This window comes from Spea bombifrons, chromosome 6 (assembly GCF_027358695.1).
Source record: "Spea bombifrons isolate aSpeBom1 chromosome 6, aSpeBom1.2.pri, whole genome shotgun sequence".
Taxonomy (NCBI): domain Eukaryota; kingdom Metazoa; phylum Chordata; class Amphibia; order Anura; family Pelobatidae; genus Spea; species Spea bombifrons.
In genome coordinates this window covers 48,902,061-48,928,708 of record NC_071092.1, presented here as the reverse complement: position 1 = coordinate 48,928,708, position 26,648 = coordinate 48,902,061, and the positions used below count along the sequence as shown (strand labels likewise).

General features: G+C 49.7%; 2 protein-coding genes across 3 annotated transcripts; one reads left to right on the top strand and one right to left on the bottom strand.

The window, feature by feature from the left end:
* Positions 1 to 805: 805 nt before the first annotated feature.
* MIGA1 (mitoguardin 1) lies at positions 806 to 13,295 on the bottom strand. Of its 2 annotated transcripts, none has more exons than XM_053469284.1 (16): positions 13,124 to 13,295; positions 12,080 to 12,199; positions 11,379 to 11,559; positions 11,074 to 11,198; positions 10,647 to 10,773; positions 9,704 to 9,840; positions 9,099 to 9,222; positions 6,957 to 7,057; positions 5,001 to 5,119; positions 4,619 to 4,691; positions 4,021 to 4,107; positions 3,569 to 3,667; positions 2,996 to 3,130; positions 1,507 to 1,560; positions 1,167 to 1,283; positions 806 to 1,057 (listed from the first exon to the last, which is right to left on the bottom strand). In XM_053469284.1, the coding sequence occupies exons 2-16, from the start codon at positions 12,170 to 12,172 to the stop codon at positions 857 to 859; spliced, it is 1,773 nt and encodes a 590-aa protein (XP_053325259.1). In that variant the 5' UTR covers positions 12,173 to 12,199; positions 13,124 to 13,295; the 3' UTR covers positions 806 to 856. The 2 variants fall into 2 exon arrangements, with proteins under 2 accessions (XP_053325259.1, XP_053325260.1); XM_053469285.1 differs by having other exon boundaries at positions 5,001 to 5,110.
* Positions 13,296 to 13,368: 73 nt separating this feature from the next.
* Positions 13,369 to 26,241, top strand: USP33 (ubiquitin specific peptidase 33). The gene is made up of 24 exons (XM_053469283.1): positions 13,369 to 13,489; positions 15,709 to 15,838; positions 16,220 to 16,273; positions 16,358 to 16,420; positions 17,050 to 17,184; positions 17,692 to 17,794; positions 18,174 to 18,243; positions 18,489 to 18,602; positions 18,857 to 18,935; positions 19,139 to 19,547; positions 19,984 to 20,112; positions 20,337 to 20,446; positions 20,626 to 20,798; positions 20,899 to 20,969; positions 21,462 to 21,495; positions 21,718 to 21,763; positions 22,253 to 22,433; positions 22,947 to 23,073; positions 23,313 to 23,482; positions 24,355 to 24,436; positions 24,636 to 24,744; positions 25,068 to 25,170; positions 25,594 to 25,662; positions 25,841 to 26,241. Exons 2-24 carry the CDS (start codon positions 15,758 to 15,760, stop codon positions 25,996 to 25,998), a joined length of 2,670 nt encoding a protein of 889 aa, XP_053325258.1. The 5' UTR covers positions 13,369 to 13,489; positions 15,709 to 15,757; the 3' UTR covers positions 25,999 to 26,241.
* Positions 26,242 to 26,648: the final 407 nt, after the last annotated feature.

The window sequence follows — 26,648 nt, the reverse complement described above, 5'->3', positions numbered from 1 at the left end:
ATGTTTCATGAAGACGTTACGTTTGGAAATAATTCTATTTAAGTGACAGCGTTTGTGATTTTATTGTCTCTTCGGATTCCGGGGGCCGCTGTTGGAAGTCGGTGAAGCTTTGGGGCAAATTAAAACACGAGGCGAGTTATCAGTCGTGGTTCACGAGACGATAATATTTCCTTATGATTTATAATATAATATTTAAGGGTTAAAACATTGTATCCAATCTGTAGCCATAAAAATACCCGCTGATGTCATAGTGTTTGCCGTTGGTTTCTATTTCGATCCGTGACGATGACACAGAACATTGATATGTCCTGATTCCGGCCCACGTGAGGACGCTTGCACTAATAACGCGTGTACTCGCCGGCGCACAGTTTACATATTACTGCCCCACGGTGTGACCTGCGACCCCCTCCCATGACATCACACAGGACCGCCGAGACCCCCGATAACTTGTAATGAAAAAACTAATAAAACAAAATGACCCGTTTATTAAAGTGGGTAACAGTCGTGCAGGACCGCGTCGGGGGGAATTTTATTGCGTTGGGGGGCATTTTATTGCATAACGCGGCAAGAGACCTTGGTGCGTTACAGAGTAATGCAGCCGGCGCCGGGTCGCAGGGTAATCCGGCAGGAAGATGGAGCAGAGGCCGGGGGCAAAGAGCGGGAAGATGGAGCAGAGGCCGGGGGCAAAGAAAGTAGGTGGAAACAGAGGCCGGGGGCTGGGGTTGAGTGGAAGTAGATCGACGCTGTGTACCTGCCCCCCCCCCGGGGCATTATCCTCGGTAACGGTGGGATACGATGGGATATCGGACACCGACCGGCCTCTCTTCTCTCGGTGGAATTGCCCCTGAGCCGTGCTTCACTCCGGTCTCCCGTCAGGCTGTTGGGATTCCCGGGATTTGATTGACGCAGATTTTGCCGAATCAGATCCCAAATAAACGGCCAGCAGCTCTGTGCGATGATGCAGGCGCGCCATGATGTCACCCGACAAACATTCGACGCTCGAGTAGCGGACTTTCTCAAAGTCAAAGATATCCTTCAGGAAGCAAAGAAGTTGATCCTAGAAAAAAAGTGAGAAAAAAGCGTGAATGAAATAAAAGCAAAGAAAGCAGACGGAGACCCCGCTAGAGTTCCGCGGAGCGGTCAGCGGCACACAAAACACAACTTACCCGGTAAAAACAGCAGAGATCGTGAAATGAATTCTTTGGACCCAGAAAACCCCAGACCAGAACCGGACAGATCTGCTCACACACGGCGTAGAACCCAGCGAAGAATCCATCGGGTCGCTGGGGAGGAAAAAACGTCTGTATTAAAGAAAGCAGTTTAATAGAGGAGACCCGGTGCCTGAGTGTCCCGGGCGGGCAGGGGGGCACAGTGTATAAGCGTACTGTGTGGCCACATGCCTTAAAGGGCCACGGCTGATTTTACTCGTCCGGTACCGGAAATAACAAAACAGAAACGGGCATGATTTCTTCGGCCGGGCGCCCCGGTTACCCACCGGTTACCCACCTTCATCAGCTGCCTCTTCTGCTTCAGCACCGAGTAGCAGCTGGAAGCCACAGCCTGAGCGGAAGAGACAAACGTCAGACATCTTTATGCATATCAGAACCCGCGGCCCGGGGGGCATCATCAGAACCCGCGGCCCGGGGGGCATCATCAGAACCCGCGGCCCGGGGGGCATCATCAGAACCCGGGGGGCATCATCAGAACCCGGGGGGCATCATCAGAACCCGGGGGGCATCATCAGAACCCGCGGCCCAGGGGCATCATCGGAACCCGGGGGGCATCATCAGAACCCGTGGGGCATCATCGGAACCGGCGGGGGGGGGGCATCACCCCGGCTGTCTGAGGGTTTTACGGTTATTTACATAATTATTATATATATAATCAGAATATCTGATAATTAAATCCGGTGCCGAGCACTTCTGTCTCCGCTGTCTCTGCCGGCCATTAAACCTCGTAGTCCGGACCCTCAGAAATCTTTAGCGACCCCTAATACAGCACCACTGCGGAGATGTCAATCACAACATCATTATTAACTAAAAAGGGCAATCTGGTGAAAATTTGGGAAAAAAACTCTGAATTTAGGACAAAATGCTTTTTTTTGCTGTTTTGTTCCGTGAACGTTTCAAATGGAAACCCCTTCTGATCCGTAACCCTTTTCTCTGCCAAATGCTTAAACCACAAAGACTGTTTTGAACAGAATGTAAAAGAATTTAGGAAAAGTTGTGTTTTTTCACTCTGTGATGGGCCAAACATAAAATAGTTTAGTCTGATGCGGTAATTTGCCCAAATATGGAGTTAAAGCTGCAGTCCAAGGAAATAAATCACGCATTTAATCTGTCGGCTTCTGTCTAAATTTTTGCTGGGGACCGAGGATCCGACCAAGGGGGCCGGAGGGGGCCGAGGGCGCACAATGCATGCGGAAAAAAAGCTGCCGAAAGAGGGTGGAGCCCCTGGGGTGGGAGGGGCCCATATAATAACTTGTGAAAAATAAGTATTTATTTAAAACACGGAATCACATCATTGTCTTTATATTCATAAATCAGGTATTTACAGAGAGCTTGAGGATGGCCGCCATCTTTATTGTGGGAAAAATCAGAGCAATTCTGGATACATTTTAAAGATTTGGAGAAATTTCTTGGGGAAATAAAAGCCCAATTTGTCGACATCAGAAGTTATTAAAGAATCATGAATTCAAAGACGCGCTTTCTATAGCGCGTTACCGGGACAGGTCCTTCCCTCCGCAGCAAAGAAGAAAGCAGGGGTCCGATCTGCAGGTTGGGGCCAAAAGGCAGTTTTATTTGCCCCCCATGGCAATGATTCGGTCGTCCGGGTAACGGGTCTGCTAGTAATCGGTGGCGTTGGGCGTTTCGGATTCACTGAGGATAGGTGAAAGCAGCCGGACCCCGGCAGCCTCTTATCTCCCAGTCCCAAACTGGAACAAACTGGGAATTAACCCCCAGCCGTACAAAACCTAAAAATAGCAAATCCTCACCGTTTCCTTGAAAGAGTTGTTCAGCCAGCGGTTTTTCACGATATTCTGGATTGATAAAGGAGGGTTTTCAAGATCTTCGAAAGAATCCATTAAAATGAAATCCAGGACGATGTCATAGAAGTTGATATTTTTTACCTGCAAATAAAATATAAATAAGAATTTTTTCCCCCCGACAAATTTCTGGGCCAAAAAAATAAAATAAATGCAGAATTTTTTCTGTGGCCAATGCCAGAGATTGCGAGAAACGCTCCACTTATCACCATCTAGGAGATACAACGATTGGACAGTCTAAACACGTGAACACGTCGGGGGCATCAGGTCCCCCCCCTCGTCCCACCACGTACAGAGCTGGCGTCCCCCTTACCACAAAAACCCCCAAGTCCCCCACTATCTATTCACAGATAAAGACGGAACATCAATCGCCCCAACATCGAGCCGTCAGGGGCATCTTCCTCCACCTCACTCACCTGCCGCCCCTCCTCCACCCCCGCTCCTCTAGACTGTAAGCTTATGAGTCGAGCCCCCTCTATACCCGGCGTCTCCTCATTTCAATGCCCAATGATTAGCGCTTACGCCTCGTCCGCAGAGCTCCTCTTCTACGTCCGTCCACACCTCGGGCCGCTCCAAATAACGCATCATCTGGTCGTAGACGTCTTCAAACCGCTTCGGCTTCTGCCAAGGAAATCCGGTCAAGTAGCAGCATGAAGCGGAACACGGGACATGGAACACGGGACACGGGACGATGCGGGATACAATGTATACACCTAGTGATTTCATTAACCCTTTACATTCATTAGCGTCTCTTGCCCACAGCGAGTTAATAACACGGAAGTCGAGAAATGGGCTTTGGAACGGGTGCGTCGGGGGTTAATGGATATCCTCGGTCTGTACGTCTGTCCGTCACCGCGTGGCGCGGTCCGTATTATATCACGTCTGACCGATGGACACAGGGGTTACAGGGTTTGGTTTTTATCTGTCGGTCGGTCACCAATCGCTGTTACCCCAGCAGGCGGGAAATCATTTACCTTCCTGGCTTTGACAATCAGAGCCGATAAAGCTTTTCTTCCTAAATCTGCGAGGAAAATCCTGTTTTCTGCCTGCGAAATAATCACCTAAAAAACAAAACAAAGACGTCCCCAAAACACAGGGAATCGCTCTACGGGTCTATTAATAGCCCCAAATACCCCCAGCCCCCCCCACCCCGCTATCAAAATACCAGAAATTCCCCGGCAGGGGAGAGGGGCTCCGACTGCCACCCCACGGCCCCCCCCTCCTCGTCAGCTTCACTGTCTGTCCGCACCGACGGCTCCAAGTACATTGAGGGTTTGATTGCAACGTATCCTTAAATGTATGAAAACCAAAGCCTGATTTATTCCGTATAAGTCGGGTGAAAAGTGTGATTTTTAACACCATAAAAAAACTCATAATTTGGGGAATGACTGCAGAAGCCAGAAATAGGAAGTCCCTGCCATGTACCCACTACTCCTCATGCTCTGAAAATGTGTCTTTCTGCGCGACGTCGTCTTCGAGGCCCACAAGATAGAATACGCTGCGGGTTTCTGAAGATTAAAAGCGCCGCTTTAGCTTTAAAAGTAGAAATATTCAGGCCGCGCGGCCGCTTACCCGGAACGCCTGGCGGAGGCAGTGAAGTTTAGCGAGAAAGTCCGTGTCGCTGAGACATTCCAACATCTCTGTCCTGAAAGAGTTAACACGATAGCACCATCATATACCGCAGCGCAGTACCAGTCCACGAAAAGCCACGCAGAGTAACACAAGCTGCTCACGCTTAGACGCACAAATTGCACAACCTCACAAGTTTCACGCGGCCGGGGTGTAAGGTGAAGGGGACACCAGGGCCCTGACCCTGTGAGCTGACGATCTATTAGAACCGTACGTAACAGGAGAGAATTACAAGTGGTTTGCAGCGGACTGTTTGGGGTTAAACTCCACGCCTCGTTGCCCTAAGGTGATTCAGGATAACGGACGGCATTCCCGGGCCCCTCACCTGAGGGCCCTGCAGTGGATTTGTTCTTCTTCCGCCAAGCTCATGGCCTCCTCGTACAGGGGACTCCGACTCAGGGAATCGAGACTCCACGGGGGCCGGGACTCGCGCTTCTCCGTCAGCTGCAATCAGGCCAAAGAGACGACGCGTTTCACCATCAGAAATACACGGCTTGCAAAGAGTTAAACCATTAACGGGTGATTCCTGGGGGTGTCAGGGGTCTGCTGTAATTAAAGCTGCACTTAGCAAGCATGGCCCATTAAAAAAAAAAAAGTTATAGCGCTAACTATGGATTGTGGGACATAATTTCAAATATCTGTGAAATCAGGAATACTGCGGCCTGAAAGGGGTTAATGTGACCCAGTAAAGGGGGATATTTGTTAAGGGGTATATCGGAGTGGATGTGACGTCGGACCCCGCTATACGGGATTCAGCGTTACGTCTGCTGACTCTTGGCTGACTTTCCACGAAATAAAGCGGCGTGTAAACATCCGATGTTTGGACGCGACAGGGCAGTAAAGGTCGCGTGTTTTCCGATGTATTACCCGCCCAGCGTGTACCGGGGGTTAAAACCGAGTCCCAAGCCGGTGGGTTAAAGAAGAAGCTGCTTCTGGAAAGGACGTTCCCGGAGTGATTTGATTGCATGCTCCTGGGGCTAACGGGGACCCTGGGAATCTTTATTACCGTATAATATATAATAGAGCTCCGCAAACGGAACGACTGCACCGGAAACGCACAGAAACGCAGGAATGCCAAAAATATTGACCTTTAACCCCGTTTCCTCCGGATCTTTTTGTTTTCTAGGATTTTAGTCTCCTGGCAGAACAAGAAACCCAGCCGGCCCAGAATAAAAAGACCACAACCAACACCTCCCGGGGCGACAATCAACACGACTTATATCCCATTAGAAACCTGCCGGCGGATCGGCCCTATCCGGCCCCCAAGGGCCAGCTAGACTTAAACCTTAATCAGTCGTTGATCTCGTATTAGATTCAGGAGCCGTATGTCTATCCCATGCATGTTTAAAACCCCTCTCTCTTCTCTCCCATCCCTTCGCTCTCTCTTTTTTCTCTCATCCCTTCGCTCTCTCTCTCTTCTCTCCCATCCCTTCGCTCTCTCTCTCTTCTCTCCCATCCCTTCGCTCTCTCTTTTTTCTCTCATCCCTTCGCTCTCTCTCTTCTCTCCCATCCCTTCGCTCTCTCTTTTTTCTCTAATCCCTTCGCTCTCTCTTTTTTCTCTCATCCCTTCGCTCTCTCTTCTCTCCCATCCCTTCGCTCTCTCTCTTCTCTCCCATCCCTTCGCTCTCTCTCTTCTCTCCCATCCCTTCGCTCTCTCTCTTCTCTCCCATCCCTTCGCTCTGTCTCTTCTCTCTCATCCCTTCGCTCTCTCTCTTCTCTCCCATCCCTTCGCTCTCTCTTTTTTCTCTAATCCCTTCGCTCTCTCTTTTTTCTCTCATCCCTTCGCTCTCTCTTTTTTCTCTCATCCCTTCGCTCTCTCTCTTCTCTCCTGCTCCCTTTTATCCTGCAGACCGTTCTCTAGATATTAAGGCATCTGCTTCCAAGGCGAGTGAAGCAGATATTTTAGGAACGTCAGGCTGTTACATTCTCCGGCAAAAGTCGATGCATTCCTTCCAGATTCCGAGGAATCCATAACACGGAGGCAGGAGGGAAGAGGAGGTCGCGTTCCGGGCGTGCGGTCCATACGTGGCTTTACATTCTGCCGCCGTGGAGCCCCCCCCCCCCATTATAAGCTCATAACCCAGCCCTGGTCAGTTTGCCTTTTCTCTGTAATTAGAAGCCACGATCCCTGGTCACTTGAAACGGTTAATCGTATTCCTTTGCAGCCGCTGGTTGGTCCCTTTGAACCTGCAGCGATTGGCTGAATAACAGATCCCGTCTGAGAGATAACGAGGACCCCGCCAGTCGTGCCCCCCCGTGTCTCCCGCGCCCCAATCAGTACCTCGGCAGCCGACACAAAGGAGTCTGTGGATGCCACGCTGAGGGTGTCTCTCGCTCCGAGATACTCGCCGCTCTCCGTCGCCGTTACATCGGTTTCTTTATCTGCAAAATAAAATCGTTCAGAGTCGGGATCGGGCGACGGCGGCAGAGAGGGGACGGCTCGTCGAGAAGCATTACATCGGAGTATTCATTAAAATATGTGTGTGTGCATGCGACGTGTGTATAAGTGTGTGCGTGTGACGTGTGTAGGTGCGTGCGTGTGTATGCGCCGCGTTTAAAGGACACAGACCCCCGGGCCGGCCCATGATCCCCACCACCTGCAAAAGTGGGGCAGCTATTCAGGAGCATGCCTGAGAATCAAGACTGTCCCTCAAACACTGGGACTGTTGGCAGGTATGGTGTTAATGAACACTGCAGGCTGGTTGCCACAGTGTGAGATTATGGTTTATTGTTTTATATATATCGCCATCATATTCCGCAGCGCTGTACAATGTGTTATTATAATGATTGTGTTATATATCGCCATCATATTCCGCAGCGCTGTACAACGGGCAGATACTCGGCCATCACGCAGCTTTCTGATTACTGGAAGTGAAAGTTCCCGCGGCTCGAGAGCGGAGCGTCCGGAAAAGAACGCGATTCGCTATAAATAGCCCCCGGACGCCAGGAATAAACATGGCGTCACCTCACACAAACCTCCAAAGCTGACGATCCGACGTCGCCTCTATCAGGACCGAGTATCGTAACGCTGAGCAGCGCCGGCCGCGTTTATATCTGAGTTACGGGGGCAGGTGGGCCGAGAAGGGGCCAGAGATTTAGCCTAAAATATACTTGTGAGCGTTAAGAGAGGTGTTTGGGTTACGCGATGATCTGCGGCTCTGCTTTCTCTGCCTGGGTTTAACCCCGATCCCGGCTCCATATTAAAGCTGCAGTTCCACCTGCTCTGCTGAACCTAACACTTTTAACACCATTCCCAGTCCTGCCCAACGCCCCAAACCCTCCCCATCAAATAAACCTCTGCCCCAAACCCTCCCCATCAAATAAACCTCTGCCCCATTCATAATTTTTCCAGGGAATGCTGAATTGTCATGTGACACAAAAGTAACCAATCATAGAAGCCAGGGTAATTACAAGTACCCAGCGAGAAGCAGAATGACGGGCAAAGAATACCCGCTGCGTACACCAGGGGTTTAGGGGGGATATTTCACGGCTCTGGAGACCAGCAGAGGGTTTAAAATGACTATTTAAGAGCTTAACAGCTGACTCAGCACTCAGCACCTGTCTATTCCCCACAGGGGTCTCTTAAATCGCGCTCCCGCTACCAGCAGTTACCCTCCTCCTTTCTAGATCGTAAGCTCCAGAGACAAGTCCTGCTGCATGTACACCATTATCATACATTAACCGGTGTACAGCCCTACAGGATAGGTTGGAACTGTATGCAGCAGTGATGGCAGCTCAGCGTCGGGTGTGGGGGTAACTTACACGCTGCCCCCGACTGTGAAAATGCATTAAAGACATTTTTTTGCCCTCTTTGCAAAGCGGAGAACGGACTCTGTTATTAAATTTGAAATCAGGGCGGTTCGTGCACCTGGGAGTCCGTAGCACAGAAACAGGTGCAGAACTGCCCACAGCGGGGGTCCGGGGCTATTAATAGGAGAGAGGGGCCGAGCATGTGGCATCAGCTGTCACCCCGTGAACACATCTGGAAATGCAATGACTGCCTCCCCGGCCTACGATCTCCCACCAAATGTGTTCATCGCTCGCATCAGTTTGTTTACAGAAACCTTTTTATTCTGGGGTTTCTTTTTTACCCCAGTTGTTATCTGACCCCCGATCTACTAACCCCCCCGACTCCTTACCATACTGCCTGTGGGGAACAATAGAATGGCTTGGTCTGAATCGCTAAGGTGGACTCTCTGACTAATAGAAGTCTATGGAGGAACGGACTTCATTAGCATCGCCATAAAGCATCAGCTCAGTGTGGGGTTTGAGCCGGGAAAGTCACCCAAAATATCACATGACCGACAGCAACGGCGGCTCCAGGTCTGACTGTGTGCCAATATAGAGTGAAGGGGGCCGCTCGTGTACCAGACACTTGTGTCGCAGGGCAAGTTATCCCGACATGCAGGGGGCCGGTGCTCACCGATGTCATTAGCCATAGACGCAGAATCGGATGCCCCAAGGGTGGCCTCGAATTCCTCCTGCAGCCGATAGGCTCTCTGCAGCAGGGCCTCCAGCTTGTGGATGAATTCTGCGCTGATCACATCCTGGGGAGGAATAAAGTAACAAAATTCTGAAACTGCACCAAAATCACACCAAATAAGTCTGGAAAGTGGCCTTGTCACCACAGCAACCAGTGCAATATTCCCAATGATTTGACCATTCTTTTGGTTGCTATGTTAATAGACCACAAACTTTGCACTGGGTTTACTTTTTTATGAATAACCCCCAACAGGGCATTTATCCCTGGCCCCCCACCTCAAAACCGTGACAAGACCGCCGTGGAGTGGGTGAGCTTTTGGGGCTCAAACATCCGAGTCTCCGAATCCTGTGAACGTTCAGCCTCCTCTGAAAGGATACCTCCCATGAGCCCCTGTTTAGTTTGGCCAGTCCCAGTGTTTGTGCCCCGCTTTTCCAGAAGCTCAGAATGTTTCTGGATAGGAGGTCATCGCAGGGATCTGCCACCCAGGGAGCGGTAATCACTAAACGTCGCTCCCCTATGCAGAACTAATCCGAAGCCCTCGTTACCTCCATGTTTTCCTCGGCTATGGCATCTCCTGCTCCCAGTTTGATCGACCCGCAGCCTCCTTCGTCTTCCGCCTGCCTGCTTCTAAACGTCAGCGCCTGCTCCCACCGGCGTAGCGCCTCCTCGAACAGATCCATGCCTTCCGGGGACGAGAGCGACATTAACAACAAGCAATAAACTTCACTATTTCTCCGTGTCGCAGGATGAACGTTTACGGCTCGAAACTGTCTGAAAGGTAACCCTCCTGTAAAGTGCTGCACCCAGAACCCGCCGGCAGATCGGCCCCATCCGGCCCCCGTCTAGTCGCCCGTTTCTCTTGCTGTAAAGACTCAAACCTTAATCAGTCGTTGGTCTTGTCTTAGATTCAGGAGCCGTATGTCTATCCCATGCATGTTTAATCCCCTCACTGTATTACCCTCTACCACTTCTGCTGGGAGGCTGCTCCACTTAACTACCACCCTCTCAGTTAAGGCAGGATTGCTGGACACCACAAACATACTTTATAATTAACCTTTCCTGTATCAGCACATATTGGGCTTTAAAAAGTCAGAATCAGCCATAATTCCAGACAAGAGAAGGATCTATGGCTGCCGATGACGCGGTGACCTGGCACTTTAAGGCCAGTGGCCGCCTAATGAAGTTTTTAAGCTCACATATCTCGTGGTCAGGGGTATCGAGCCGCCGGCCACACACTGCAGCCCCCTGTCTGTCACTAGAGCCGGGGGGCCAGGTACGCCACGGGGTACTAATCACACCTGAATAAAAAACTTCCAGAATCTCTCGCTTGTAACTACGGCAATAAATCAATCAGCCAATCAAGTCCAAAGAAAAAATAGATCATTTTTTTTTATCGTCTTCAGGATTTGCCACCCTGCGCGCTGTACGAGACACTGAACAGTGTATAAATAATAATAACAACTCCCGTTGTGGCGGCCGTGCCCTCACCCATCAGGTAGAGATTCTCCGGGGTGGTGACCGGGATATTCCCGAGCTTCCAGTCCTCCTCGTCTGCTTTATCCCAGGAAGCGGCGTTCGTGCATGCGCAGCTGGGACACGAGTTCATGCTTCGCACCTACAGGTAACGGCATGTATGAGTCAATGTACAGATGTCACACGCACACGTATGTACAGCGGGGTCGGGTCAGGCTGTTTTACCGCTACCGGTGATCGAGTCACGCCTAGCAGCTCTCATTACATGTAATTACCGTATTTGCTCGATTCTAAGAAAAGGTGTTTTTCCCCCCCAAAAAAAGGCCTCGTCTTTTATCGAGAGCTCAGATCCGCCGCACAGGCTCTGCCGCGCTCTCATTCGCTTCTATTTCTCCACCAATCCGTCAGCATTATGTCCCGTCCTTTTTGCAGACGTACTTACCGATGCCAAGCTCTGCGCGGAGCCGGAGTATTTAGCGCACAGCTCTCCGTTGGTGCGGAAATGGGAGCCTTTCGCGGAGCTCAGGGAGAGCGCCAGGTTCTGCCGGCTTCCGGAACAGCTGGAGCCTGAAAACAGATGACACGCCGCACGTTAATAACGGGGATTCAATAAAGCACATTCCGGTCACGAAACCTTCATGTCTCGGCGATGCAGGATAGTCTGCGGCACACAAAGGGTTACAAGCTGAATTTATCTATCGGCGATAGGTTGAGGTCTCGTCGTTCCCCGACTCGCTCCGAACCCACCTTTTTCCGAAGCCGCCTTTTTGGTGCTTTCCAGAAGCAAGCGGCCCGGTTCCCACGCAGGGGGGCCTTTACTTTTCTTCTTTCCTCGTCTTCGTTTAAAGTGGCGGGCGAGGAAGATAAGAGACACTGCGCCGAGGGCCGTGATGGCGACCATCTTCTTCAGGCTCGGGGAAGACTTTAGCTGCGGGACACAGTGTGGGGTTACGCTGAGCCGCCGGGGGGTGGGGGGGGGTGCGCACCCCAGATGGGGAACTAATGACAAAGAACACTAGAAAGACATTAACTAGTTCCTCCCACTCTCCTCCCATGTCCTGCCCAATCCCCACCCCTTTCAAGTCTAATTGACATTAGCCCCACCCCTACACACAGCCAACCCTTCTCCCACATTGCAGCTACACCCCCCAGGGGAGGGGATGTCCGCACAGAGCTGCAAATAGATTAACAGGGGGGTAAAGAAATGCCCTACTGACTGTAATGAGCTTCTGCTGTGGCAATGATTCGGCTGCCATCACGCTAAACGCTCGCTACATGTATACCTGCACTTTAACTAGCCCCTCCCCCACATACATGCGCTGATTTCAATAGAAACACTTTCTTGCCACTGATTGGTTGCTTCAAGCGTTAACGCAAAGCGAGACATAATGATACAGAAGCGCCCTGCCCTTGGGAGCTTACAATCTATTAAGTCGCCCCACTCTTACCTGAGCAACGGAATTGTAGAAAGTTTCGCGCAGGGCCGCCATCTGGAACGGGTTTTGCATCTCAAGCCGGATGCCCCCCAGTGTCGCCTCCATCCCACGCGCCCCCTCCCCGGGATGTCACTGCGGGGAACACGATCAGGGGCAAGAAAGTGTTAAACGGACGGTAAACGGACACCTGGGGTAACTTTTTGGGTGAGGGGAGGAGCCCCAAACATTTCTCGTTACATTGTACAGCGCTGCGGATTACGGCGGTGCTATATAAAGGAATACAAAGTTATTATTATTGTCAGATGTTTATATACCCCCGGTGGGGCAGATGGGGCAGCTGAGAGTGTCCAGGCAGACTTTCCTCAGGGTGTACCGTCCCTTTAATACACGTCTGCCCCGGCAAGGTCTAGAGTAATAATTAAATGCCCCCAAATTGGTGCCAGATCTCAGTACTTCGCATAATCTCCCCCTTCAGAAGTAGGTTAACATTAAAATATTAAAACTCTAATAACCAACGGGGCATCACCGGGCTGTTTGTGAGCAGTGGGGGCCAGCAGCATTCAGCCCAGGGGGGGCAAATCTGTCCAAGACGCCCGATAATAAAGAGGCTCAACGTGCACTTACCAGTCCTGACCAAAACATATCCACACAAGGGAGATGAATAAAAGGGAAATAAGAGAAGCGCAGAAAGGATCTGGTGAGGGTTTCAATGCTGTTACGCTGCGCACCCCGGTGGATTCATGTGGAATTGCAAGAACACGGAAAGGCTTTAGACATAGAAAGACCCAAAATGTTTCAATCACAGAAGCCAAGGGGGCAATTGCCACCCTGCCCTCCATAACCCCCCCCCAGCAACCGAGACACCCTGCAGGCCAAACCTGGTGCATCACACAGCGGGCATCACACTGTCAGTCTGTCTCTTACCTGCTTCTGCTCAGGTGGATAATGGGGGGGGGGGGGTTAACTGGGCTGTGATACACTCTGCCCCCGGTCATGGTAGCCCAACTGCCCCTGAACACTATGGCTGCCCCCACCCTAGCCCTTAATCACAGGTACCGTGAGCTCTATCTTCCATCTGAAGAAGAAGCTTCTGAGGTCTCAGACTCTACCGCTTGCTCCATGCTGTACCGGTTAGAGGCGTCACCTGTCACCGGAGCCCCGTCTCCTCTCCGGCCTTCATATTAACCGATTATCGATTCATTACGTATTGACAGCTCGGCCGCATCCCCCTTCTGCTCAATGGGCGCAGTACCTCAGGCAGCCACCAGGCGGCTGATTCACCGGAAGCGGAAGTGGCTGCAGTCGGACCCAGTGAAAGTGGAAGCTGCGTGTCCTTCCTGCGGCGACGGGGCCCGGGGAGCCAGCAGCGGAGAGCGGACGGGCCCGGTGAGCCAACGGAGAAGAGCTGAGGGCCCGGTACGGGTAAGTAGGAGTGCATTGGGGAGGCCGGAGACACCGGGGGCCGCGTATACACCGCGCACAGACTGACAGTGGCAGATCCCAACCGTGTGACCCGGCACCGGGGGCCGTGCGCGCGCACCGGTGGGGTCGGGGACGCCGCCGAGTACATGTACCGAGCTCGGCACTGATGTGAAACACACGGCCGGGTTCTGTGGCCATTGTTTGGAGACGTTGCCGCCACCCGGCCGGTTGCACCGAGCTGTGAGGTGTCGGAGCCTCTGTTTTTCCGGGGGTTGGATTTGGTTCTGATCAGCGCAGGTTCACCGCCGTTCAGCCAAAACCACCCGGTTTCTTACACTTCGGTTGCTTTAGACCCTCCGTGGCGGCTGCGGAAAATCTTACTGATGTCCCTGAATGAGGAGACCCCGGGGCGGCCACCGGCGGACAGCAAACTATGGCCTGAATTTTGGCTTAGTTGTCATGTGACGCAAAAGTGAGCACTGATTGGTTGTTGCCATAGAAACTGAAGATGCTCCTTGAAATTGTGGTGTTTTTCTGTGGCTAAACCTGATGGGATATGATATATGAGGTGATATTTACCCTCTCGCGGGGTAGTTTAAGCTGCAGTAGTTGATGCAGGGAGACCGCCTGCCGGTCTGTTTTTATTGGCAGACGTTGCGTTGTTGTTTCATCATCCGTCTCCGGCCCCCGTGGGACTCCGCGTTTAGCTGCACAGCCGGGAGGGACGTAACCAAGTTATAATTAAAGCGCTGCGTTGTTATCGGTCACTTATTCCTCTTATTTATCTTTATTATGGCGTTACCAGTAGCACGTTACGGGGGGCCGAGCTATATGTCGGGGGCTGGCGACAAAGTGCCGTATTACCCCGAGAGAGAGTTTTGGTTGAAGTTGATTGTTTTTTGGGCCAACATAGAAGGAGATGTAAAGTTATGAGCTTTTGACAGCTCAAAGGTCTCTTCTTCAGATGCTGTTGTTAACCATACGAGACCGATGCAATTAAAAGCCTCAACATTAGCTGCGTGTCGTATAATGCGCCGGCGTGGCGGGCAGCGGGACTGGCGAAAGGGGTGGCGGGGAGCGGGACTGGTGAGAGGGCCGGGGTGGCGGATAGTTGAAGGGACAGTTTGGTATGGCAGACGGCCCCCCTGTAGCAAGAAGCGCTAACTGTGGATGCTTTAATATTCGTTCTGCAAAAATTAAAGAAAATGTAAAAGTAAAGCACTTGGCTGACGCAGAATCTGCAGCCCTCCTGCAGCAGCTGCCCTTCTCCTCGATGGTTCAACATCTCTTACCGCTGATTGGATCCTGGAAGCAATGACGGGAAAGTGACCTGATCGCACTACCTGTTGTGGGGTGGGGGGGGCACTGTTTATAGTTTATCAATCCATTTATTTGTAATTATTGTGAATTCTGGTACTATTCGCAGAAATCCCCTTTTCTGTGACGCGGAGATTCTTGTCTTTCTGCGCGTTATAACTCCACGAGCGATGAAGCCCAACGAGGATCTTTATTAATTTTATTTCTTTACATTTTGCAGCCGATATTTTACATAAATTATTTTTAATAAAATTGACATAAATCACAGGAATTTTCAGTGTAAAAAACGAACATCTTGGATGTCTTTATTGAGCAAGACCACGATATCCGGCCGTGATGAACAGAGAAACCCCCCAAACATTCTGATATATTGATTGGGTCTGTTAACCCTTTGTGTTACTGCCTGATTATCGCTGCGAGTTTGGGGTCGAATGAGGTTTCCTGAATCTCTGTAATCCGTCTGCTTGTTGGAAGCCGCGGGGAATTCTTCTCACGCGCCGGCGGCTTTTTCTCACTCGCTGCGTAAACGTTTATTGCCCCATCAGGCAATTCGAATAAAGACTTTCTCCTGTGTTACGGGCTAAGAGCCTTATCGCCTAAACTGTGCGTTATTCTGGGCCGATCCCAATGAGCTTCTTGTGTGGCAGGGGCTGAGTTGACCTTGTATAACATATCAGATACTCATCAAATCTGTCATTACCTGTATGAACCCCAAATAATGTTTAAGGGGGTCCCCGCGGGGGTCTGATGCGGTTTGGTGCCATCGTGAGGATGTTCTCCGTATAACTCCAGGTCTGTTCGGCGATCTATGATCTGCAGTATTTATTGGGATTTGTGTAACGCGAGGGTCAGGCTCGCCAGGCCGCAGTCCCCTGTCACAGAGTTTCCCCTGTTCCTCGTAGACAACATCTGCCGGGACCACGGAGAAGACCGGAAGCCGCCGATTTTAAGATGTCCTCCTTGGCGTGTGACTGCAGCCATCTAGAGTCCGTGGGAGAAGTGACCAAAGACGAGCTTATCCAGAAATCTAACGTAAGCCGCGCTTTATTGCCATTTTTTGTCGTTTGTGACGTAAAATGCTAAAAACACCGCTATATTAACCCTGACAGTGCCTGCTTGATAGCCACGCTTACAGCTATTAACCCTTTTAGTGCAGAGTGATACATAGCGGACAGCAGGTGGAATTTTAGTTGAATATGTTGCATTATGCGCTCTAATTGTTAGCGTCAGCGAGATCCCCCCTCCCCCGCCACGCTTCTTGCTGCTTCTGGGTTGTGATTCCGGTGGACATTAAACTTTAAATATTAATATTTTGAATATTAATATTTTTTCTATCTGCGGCCGCCGCGTGGCGCTCGGTTTAGTGATGAGTCTCGCTGTTAGTAACGGCCGTGTCTTCTCTCGCACGTGCAGGGCTCCTGTCAGGACTGCGGAGTGAAGGGACCGAACCTCTGGGCTTGTTTGGAAGTAAGTAGCGTTTTGCTGCCGTTCCCCGAGGCTGTGGCCGCCGTGCCGATGGGGGAAACTCTCTAATCCCGCGTCTCGTTGCAGAATGGATGTTCTTACGTTGGCTGCGGAGAGTCTCACGCGGATCACAGCACTACCCACTCTCAGGTCGGTGTCCGTCTGACGGCTTCTCTCACCTTATGGAGTCTCCGCTAAAGCCTTCCGTGAAAAGGAGAAAGACGCGTTCTATGAATTTCCACAAAAATAAGCGTTAATTGGGCAGCATCCTAAAAATGCCCGTTTAGCCGGTTACTCCGGGGTGGTATTGTTCTAGTGCTCTAGGGCTCTTGCTGGCTGTTCGTTAGGTCTGGCCATAGATTAAATACAGAGCGTTATAGTTATAGTTTTACTATCGTTAACCAAAACCCAGGAATCCGGCTTTTCAGGTCAGTGAACAGGCAGAGATTCCAGATGATTTCCCTGAACATGAATTTGTGATACGAACAGGTAGTTGGAACAATGAATTCAGCTGGTAGAGTAAGAGTGGAGGAGCGGAGTAACCTCTCGCGTATTCGTAGTGTTAGGATTTTATATGAATGGACGTTGAGATCGGGTGATATGAGGGGTTATTGATCCGTTGTTCTGATAACAATCCCAATGGCTTTCTGAGGCACGGAGGAGAGTGTAGGACCCGCGGTATTTAGGTGTTTGGTAATAAAAAAAAAAAAAATTATCCCCTCACTGTATTACCACTTCTTTGACTGCTCTCAGTCACACGCATGTAACGTGTTTTGCAGGATCACAAGCACTGCCTCACGGTGAACCTCACCACGCTGCGTGTCTGGTGCTACACGTGCAGCAAGGAGGTGTTTCTAGAACGGAAGCTGAGCGCCCACCAGTCCACAGCAAAGCCTCAGGACAGCAACCCGCAGGTAAAGCCCCCCGGCGGCACCCGGGATTCGGGGAATATTCGGGGTCGGGCGGTAATTCTCCTAATATCTGTTTTATGTTATAATCCGACATGGATGACGATCGAACAAAGTCACGCCATCTCTTAACAAATCGAGTGATGAAACTGTCTGGCGGGTGATGTGAATTTGCCTTTGGACGCCCTTCAGATGCCCAGCCGGCTGCGGGGGTCTCATCACAAAACGTTGTCTGCCATGTTGTTTATCCGCAGCTTGTACCCTCCAGCAATATGCTTACAATCCGTGTGTAACGGCCCTCCTGGGCTCTGTGGACACTCAAGGGACAGCACCTTTAAAAATGTTTGTGTAAATGCAGTGCAGAGAAGAAAAGTTTAGTAAATAAAGTACTGTTTGTTCTGATAACATTCCACTCGTGTTCCAGATTTGTGTTAATTTAAGAAAAAAAATCAGTGACAAGAGTTGGGTTCTAAAACAAGATTTCTTTTATATTTTCATTTATAACAAAAAAAGGATTCCAAAATGACATCCAACCTGACATTAAAGGTCCCGGCCCCCGTCGTGTCTGAAAACCTGGACGTTGAGCTGGAGGAGGAGGATGAGCTGAAGACAAGAGGTGAAGAGCGATCTGCTAACATGTAAAGCTTGGTACACGACACACGTATGTGCAAAGTCTATGAGAGCTTGTGCAGATATCACACATGTAATACATGTGCATTAATTGACGTTTCAGCGCTGTCCTGTCCTGTTGGTTTCTGAACCCTTTCCAAAAATATTTTTTTCCTCGGTCACATTTCTGCTGGCAACACTTGCCACGGGACGCAAAGCTTCATAAAACGTGTTTTTTAAAAAAAAAGTAATTAAAACCATCAGCGGAAAGAATTAAACGTCCGATGCGCTGGGGTTTATTTCCTAGGCACGGTGAGTGGAACAGCAGCTTTAATATTTCTGAACAGGAGTTTCTCATTCACAGTTTGCTGTTTTTTTTTTTACAGGTCTGACTGGTTTAAAAAACATCGGCAATACCTGTTACATGAACGCCGCCCTGCAAGCCCTGTCCAATTGGTAAGCGAACGGCGAGTGACAGGCTTTACCCTAGCCCTGTATAATGTATATTTAAGTTGGTGAACCCCGTATATCATAGTTTAATTGGTCAGCTGGACCCTGTATAATGTATAGTTAATCTGGGGAACGTCTCAGGGCCGGCTCGCTGACTTGTCGTTATTATTATGCCTGGAGTGACCGCCATCGAATCTTTTGGTTTGCGCTAATCTCTTGCGGTGCTCGCGTTGTGCGTTTCTTCTTCACAGTCCTCCGCTTACACATTTCTTCCTGGATTGTGGCGGTTTGGTGCGAACGGATAAAAAGCCGGCGCTGTGTAAGAGTTACCAGAAACTGATGACCGAAATCTGGCATAAGAACAGGTATGGAGCGCGTCGATTTATTCTGCCTATTAAAACGAGAAAATTTCTGTCATAACTCGTGTTTTACGTCAATTTCTAAAGAATAATAATATTGGTTTATTTTTATTTTCATTAGTTTCATTAGTATTTTTAAACATCATTTAACCCCTTAATGCAGGTACAGAATACCCACGTTTATTTTTTTTTCATCTTGTGATTTTTTATTTTTTGAGAATAAGTATGAAAATGACGTTTTCTCCTTCGTGTTTTCTCAGGCCGGGGTCGGTAATGCCCACCAACCTCTTCCAGGGGATAAAGTCCGTGAATCCCACTTTCCGAGGCTACTCTCAGCAGGTAAGCCATCTGGGGCAGAAGCGGGTTGTTGGGACTCGGCCAGGTTTCTGTATTTCGTGTCGTTGGCGGTTTAGTTCGAGACGGGATTTCGCGTGAGACGCGTGGGACTGGGTTCTGAATGTAGATTTTAGCCGGGTTTCTGTAGTTTTGTCAAGAAGTGGTTGGTTTTGGAATTTATTATCTTCATATTTTTTTTTTCTTAGGATGCCCAGGAATTTTTGCGTTGCTTGATGGATGTTTTACATGAAGAGCTCAAGGAGCAAGTAGTCGAGACCGAGGAGGATAACCAGCTTGGGATTGTGGACGACAACGTGGAGGAAGATAAAAACCAATCCGATAACGATTTCCAGTCCTGTGAATCCGGCTCCACCAGCGATAACGCGGAGAGCGAGAGCCGCAAACTGGCCGAGGAGCTCACGGAGTCCACCATGCTCATCCAGGAGGAGCAGAAGGATCCGGACCCCCCAAAATCCCGGCACAAGCAGTTCTCCAACAACCTGAACCACGGCCGCTGCCTGCCGGACGTGGAGAAAAACATCGAGAACTCGGCAGAGGAAAACGACGCGTCCTCGCACGGAACCGTGAAGGTGCAGATACAGAGCCGGATAGCAGGTGATTACATGTCTGCGTAGCGCATGCGCGAGTCCAGTGAGAGCTAAAAATAAGCAAAGGTGCCTGATTTACAAATTGTTGCAAAGTAAATAAATCTAATTTATCTGCAATCTGGGGCCGTGATGCACTAATCTTCCTTCAGAACAGGTTATACAATTAGCTGCCCTATTTAAACAACTCCCAGAATACTCAGGCAGCTGTCTGGTTTAATAACAGCATAGGTTGTTTTTGTTTTAACCATAGGCATAGAAACGATGTTTCCTTCTGTAAAGACTCAACCCTTAATCAGCGCCGTATGCCTATCCCAACCAAGCTTAAATTCCCTCTTTGTGTTGGCCTCTACCACCTCTGCTGGGAAGCTATACCACCGATCTTTGCTGCTATTCCACTTCTGACCCTTTTTTCCCCCCATACCTCCCTGTTTTTTATTTTACAGACTACGCCACAGAAGTGAACATGAGCGATCTGTCCTCTTCACAAACGCCGCTACTAAATGAAAACTCGGAAACGCTTATTTCCAGCAGCCCTCCGAAGACCACCGCCACGTGGCTGGGTCACAGAAAAGGTGCTTGTCGATTCTCTGTAAGCGCGTGGCGGTGACCAGCAATACGCTTCGGCGGTTTAAGGGGCGGCTCGGAGCGCTAGGTTCAGTAATAACCACAGCGACTTCTGTCTCACGAGTATCTTTCGATTTCACCCAGTAGATAATTTGCTTATCTAACCCCCGGCGGGGAGAATATCTGTTTTATTTGCTTATCGCGTTGAAATATTTTTTTCTCTTTTGTTTAGTCCCAATGTGTCCTCCGAAAAGAAAAAAGCAGAAGAAGTATCGGAGCGTGATATCGGACATTTTTGATGGCACGATAATGAGCTCGGTGCAATGCCTGACGTGCGACAGAGTAAGTCCCCCCCCCCAGCAGCGCAGCCAACTAAACAGCTTAACAGAGAAGAAGCGCATTAAATGCATCGCTCCTTCCATGCGTGGCTTCTCGCTGATCATTCTGTTCCGGGGGTGGGGGGCTGACTGGTTAAAAAGGGATTTATTTTAAATTGGATTTCTTCTTCTTCCCGGCACCAGATTTCTGTAACACTGGAAACCTTCCAGGATCTGTCTCTGCCCATCCCTGGCAAGGAGGATCTGGCTAAACTACACTCGGCGAGTCACCAGACGTCCATGATGAAGGCGGGTTCCTGCGGAGAGGCGTATGCCCCCCAAGGATGGATCGCCTTCTTCCTGGAGTATTTTAAAAGGTAATTTCACGCCGGTCTTTGCTCCTAATCCTACACGGCGGGTTCTGCCCGGACCCCCGGACACAACCTGCAGCGTGTGATTGTTTTTGTGTCTCCCCAGCTGGTTTTGGGGTCCCACTGTGACGCTGCAGGATTGCCTCGCTGCATTTTTTGCCAGGGATGAGCTTAAAGGTCAGTTCCTCTTTCAGTTTGTAATCACCGGCTCATAAAAGTCGGTTTGAAGCGTTTTCTCCAGGGGGGCCGGTCTACTAATTGCCGCGTCCCTCGTGCTGCCGGACGTTGGCTGGTTGAGCTGACGGCGGCTGTGTCTTTTTTATTGGCCTTGGCTAATGTTGAAAGACCCCGGCGGAGGTTTCCGGTAATCCGCTTAGTTCCAAAAACTGGAATGTCAAAAAACATCTCATTTTCACAGAAAAGAACAGAATTTTATGAATTGGTCTGAATTTCCTGCCTCTTGGGCGTCTTTGTTGAGCTTGAACAATTTATTAATATTCTCTAAACCCAAACCAATGACATCACTGTATAAATGAAATTGGGTTTTAATTTCGGGTGAACGGCTTGTGTTGTCTACGCGCTTCGTTTCTCCGTCATGCCTGCGCAGTCGCCGCTAAACAGAAGGAAAATGGAGGGATTGGACGTGATTTGTATTATTTATTTCCATAGGTGATAACATGTACAGCTGCGAAAAGTGCAAAAAGTAAGTTCATATCTTTAAAGGCCGCCACCGGGGGTTTGGTTAGACGGACGGGTGCGGGACAGGTGGGATGGGGGGATATATATATATATATTATATATAATACGGCACTGTGGAGGGGGATGTGGAATGAGTGTGAGGGAATAGTCCAGAAATTGTCTCTCTATCTCTGGGGTTACGAGTCTCCTCTGCAGGAACCGCTAACAGATTTAATCTTTCCTTCAGGTTACGAAACGGCGTCAAGTTCTGTAAGGTGCAGAAATTCCCAGAGGTAGGAAACGCTGGATAACTCGCTTACCCCTTAATCGAAATGATTACGCCTGTGTACAGCACGTCTTTATTTTCCCTTTAAGTGTTAATATAACCCCCCCCCTCATTATCCCCGTTGTGCTGAATGCGGGAGCCGCCATCTTGCTGCCCCGTCACAGGGTATAAATAGCCCTGAGATATCTGTGATAATAGCGTTACGGAGGGACCTGCGCAGCTGGAAACAATCTCTAGCGCTAGAGCCTCGTGCGCCGTCCGCTAAAACAACGCGGGGAGAGAACAGGAAGCGGCTTCCAACTTCCTGCTCGGGCTGACGGGAGGATTCTGATACCGCCTGCACTGAGGGATCGTGGGAAAAAGAGGGGAGTTGCATGAAATGCTTTGGCGGCTGTCTTTTATTTCTTGTTCTCACGCCGGGTATCTGTGTATCTGTCTTTTTTTATACATTTCACTCGCTCGTTTGAAGTGACGATTTTTCCAATTTCTCCGGCAGATATTGTGCATCCATCTGAAGCGCTTCAGACACGAGCTCATGTTTTCTACAAAGATTGGGACCCACGTGTCCTTCCCGCTGGAGGGTTTAGATCTTCAGCCATTCCTTGCTAAAGACAGCCCTGCCCAGATCATAAACTACGACCTCCTGTCGGTGATCTGTCACCACGGGACCGCCAGCAGTAAGTACCCGCCCCAGGTCCTCCTGGCTGAAAGTAATGCCCCTTTATCTGGAGCCGCCATCACTGTCAGTCATGTGATATTTTGGCTCAAAACCCACACCGAGCTGACGCTTTATGGCAATGCTAATGAAGTCCGTTCCTCCATAGACTTTCATTAGTCAGAGAGTCCGACTGTGTTAATAAGACTGAGCCATTCTATTGCTCCCCACAGGCAGTATGATAAGGAGTCGGGGGGGGGGTTTAGTAGATCGGGGATAGGAAAACAGAGCGAGAATCATACAAATGGCTGATATGCAGTTGCCTGAAAACTTTATATTATGGGGCAAAAACTGCAACTGGGGTAAAAAAAAGAAAAATGCGGAATATTTCTGAAAAAAAAAACTGATAAAAGGAAAAAACGTCTCGGTGGGAGATCGGCTTTAATGTTTTGCGCATGTGCTTGGATGTTTTTAATCTCCGAGGATTTCTTGAAACGCACTCTGTGTATAACGCTGGCTTCGCGTCTCTCCGCAGGCGGCCATTACATAGCCTACTGCCGGAATAACTTGAATAACCTTTGGTATGAGTTTGATGACCAAAGCGTCACCGAGGTGCCGGAGTCCGTGGTACAGAATGCCGAGGCCTACGTGCTTTTCTATAGGTAAGCTGCGGGGTTTGGCACCACAGACTGTTGCATGTATGGAAAGTAACATCTTCCTGACTGGGGGGGTCATTTAATTACCGGGGCGCAGACTTTGCCCCGACGCGCAGCGACCGGGTCTCTCGCCCAGACTGCTGCCAACGCTCAGCAATGACTTTTTAGGGAAAATGAGTTTCTGATGTGAATCATCTGAAACCCCCAATGTAATAAAATGATATTTTTTTCTCTGCGTGTGGCAGGAAGGCCAACGAGGAGGCGCAGAAGGAAAGACGCCGCGTCTGCCGACTCCTCAGTATGATGGAGAGCAGCCTCCTGCAGTTCTACGTTTCTCGCCAGTGGTTAAATCGGTTTAAAACCTTTGCAGAACCCGGTCCCATAACCAACAATGACTTCCTCTGTGCGCACGGCGGTGAGTTCAGGGCCGGACGGGCCGCTGGTATAAAGTTGGTTTAGTAACTCATATTGTGGACGCCAATCCGGTCAAAGCAAACTTCCCTTTACAGAATGGTATGAGCCGGGCACAGGGCCAATGGGGGTAAAACATGTGGCTGACGGGCGGGTATTAACCCCCCTGTGGCCGACGGGCGGGTATTAACCCCCCTGTGGCCGACGGGCGGGTATTAACCCCTGTAGCTGGATGACGTTTTGTGCTTTATAGGAAACCGCAGCTCGGTGGTTAATGGAAATAAGGTGCTGAGCGGAACTCTGAACGTGGGGTGGACCTCTGGGGTTTTCCTAAAAGTATCCAATAAAGGATAATCGATCTGAGCTCTGTTACTGATACAGAGGCTGCCGGCCCCCCTTGGTTTACATTGAGACGAGCCGGAGGCAAAGAAAGGGCAGGTTTCATGATAAATAATTTAAAAGCACATCTGTCCCCTAGTAGGAGGACAATCTGTACGGTGCTGAGCCTTTAAAGTACACAGCAGCAGGATAGTGCAGGGCTTTACCCAGAATTATCCTTCATAGTAATCGTCGCTTCATTACTGAAAGTGGAACTAGCCATCCGGCCCCCGTCTAGTCGCCCACTTTTCCTGCTATAAAACCTTAATCAGCCGTTGGTCTCGTCTTAGATTCAGGAGCCGTATGTCTATCCCATGCATGTTTAATACCCTCACTGTATTACCCTCTACCACTTCTGCTGGGAGGCTGTTCCACTTCCTTACCACCCTCTCAGTAAGATAAAGCTTTTTTAACACCTCTAAATTGGCTTCTTTTACACGGATTCATTATTTCTGGATCTTTTTGGTCACACTGAATAAATCTTTCTTTAAACCGCAGGTGTCCCGCCTCGTAAATCCGGATTAATAGAAGACCTTGTGGTGATGCTTCCCCAGAACATTTGGGATTATCTGTATAGCAGGTGCGCCCCCTGTCCGTTCAGAGGGGTACTGCAGCCAAACCCCAGACTTTTATTATTATTATTATTGGCATACACCGGGGTCTCTATCTGGCCTTCCCATCACCTGTTAATAAGCAGATCTGTATATAGATGCCGTTCTGGAGACGCCGCGTTTATCTCTGATACATTGTTTGTTTGTTTGTTTTTTTCCGTTGTGTAGATTTGGAGGCGGGCCGGCTGTCAATCATCTCTACGTCTGTCATATGTGTCAAACCGAACAGGAAAAGATTGAAAAGAGAAGGAAAATGGAGCTGGAAACGTTCATCCGGGTAAAAGACTGACGCCGATCGAGAAATCGGATTCTTTGTAAAGTCAACGTTTTCGGTTGTATTTTCTCAGTAATCCTGTACTCTGAAGCTTTATTCTTTATCGTCTCCTTTTACATCTTTTTGGGGGCTGCAGATCGCTCACCCTTTCCAAACATACTTTTTAAGAGTGTTTTTAAAGGGTTTAATGTCCCTGTTACCACTTATGGGTGTTATTAAAGGGACGCTCCAGCCATTATATGCTCTTTAATGCATTGACCCCCCCCCCCGGAATTGCAATTTTTAAGGTTTCTTTAAGAAGAGAAATAATAATTTTATTTCAACAGCTAAACAAAGCGTTTCAGGAGGAGGAGTCGCCGGCCGTTATCTTCTGCATCAGCATGCAGTGGTTCCGGGAGTGGGAAGGATTTGTCAAAGGCAAGGACTGCGGTGAGTACGGTTACTTCTGGCCTGTTGCTAAGTGCAAAGATAGGACTTAAATGCTTGGTTGCCATTGCAGCAGAAAAACCTCCTGGGCTTTTAAATCATTTGAATTGTTACGTTAACGCCCTGTCTATATGTAATGGCCGACCTAAAGCATGTTTTTTTTTGTTTGCACCTTCCGTATGATACTCACCTGCAGAGCGCTAAACACCCATAAAAAACCAGAGCAGGGCAAAAGGTGAAATCGGCTATTTCTGAACGAAAACAAAATATGCTTTCTGGTTGTCTTCTTCATGAGGGTCTTAAAAAGTAGTTTCTTACCTTTTTTACCTTTCTAAACAAATAATTAAAGTTTCTCTGCCTGGAAGGTCGGCCGTTCTTTCTTCTCCAGTGCTCCTGCGCGCTCTCATCGTGTTCTGTCTCTTTCAGATCCGCCTGCTGCAATCGACAACACAAAAATCGCTGTCACCAAGTGTGGTCACATTTCCCTAAGGCAAGGTAAGGGTCTCCAGGTGCTGCCTTCAGCGGGTCCTGGCTTTTAAGTCAAGTACTATCCATGCGTTTTTGGCGTGCCCTGGCTGATCGCGGGACCGGCCGCGGCCCCCCGGCCCTCTAGAAACGTTCTTTTGTTTTGGTTCTCTCTCCGTAACGGCGTTCCCTGCTCTGTGCTCCGCAGGTGCCGATTCTGGGCAGATTTCAGAGGAAACCTGGAACTTCCTCCAGTCTATCTATGGCGGCGGCCCGGAGATCACTCTGAGACAAAGTGTCCCAATTTCAGAATCGGACGGCTCTCAGTCGGAGGAGAAGATCGACATGGAGACGCGGAACATCTAATCACGCACTCGAGATGACTCCCTTGTTTTTTTTGTTCGAATCATTCCTCCCGTACATTGTGAGATTACGAGGCCTCCGCCTCTCCCCGCTGTGATTGTACCTGATTTATTTATGCTTTCTGAGCGAGCAGGGAATGACCTGAGAGTTTTATTTCAGACCACCTGTCTACACTATCGCCGAACTGTTTTATTTCGCAGCCACCCTGTAACTATTTACAATGTGAGAAGATGGAGCTGTTTTGGTGGCAGAATAACTGCTGCAGCCAATGGGACCTTGGGCTGAGGAAGCCATTCCTGATCATACGCCACCCTTCCCAGCCAATGGGACCTTGGTCTGATGAATCCATTCCTGATCATACGCCACCCTTCCCAGCCAAGGAGACTGACCTGAGGAATCCATTCCTGATCATACGACACTCTTCCCAGCCAATGGGCCCTTGAGCTGAGGAATCCATTCCTGACCCTACGCCATTTCCAGCCAATGGGACCTTGTTCTGAGGAATCCATTCCTGGCCCTCTGACCGGCTGCCCTTCTGTTGGCGGTCGGTCTTCCCCATCCATCTCCTTTTGGGAAGGAGAACCTGTTTTGTGCTCGTTGGAAGGAATTTCGACCCTGTAGATGTACGTAACGGCGGGTGTCCGGAATGGGTG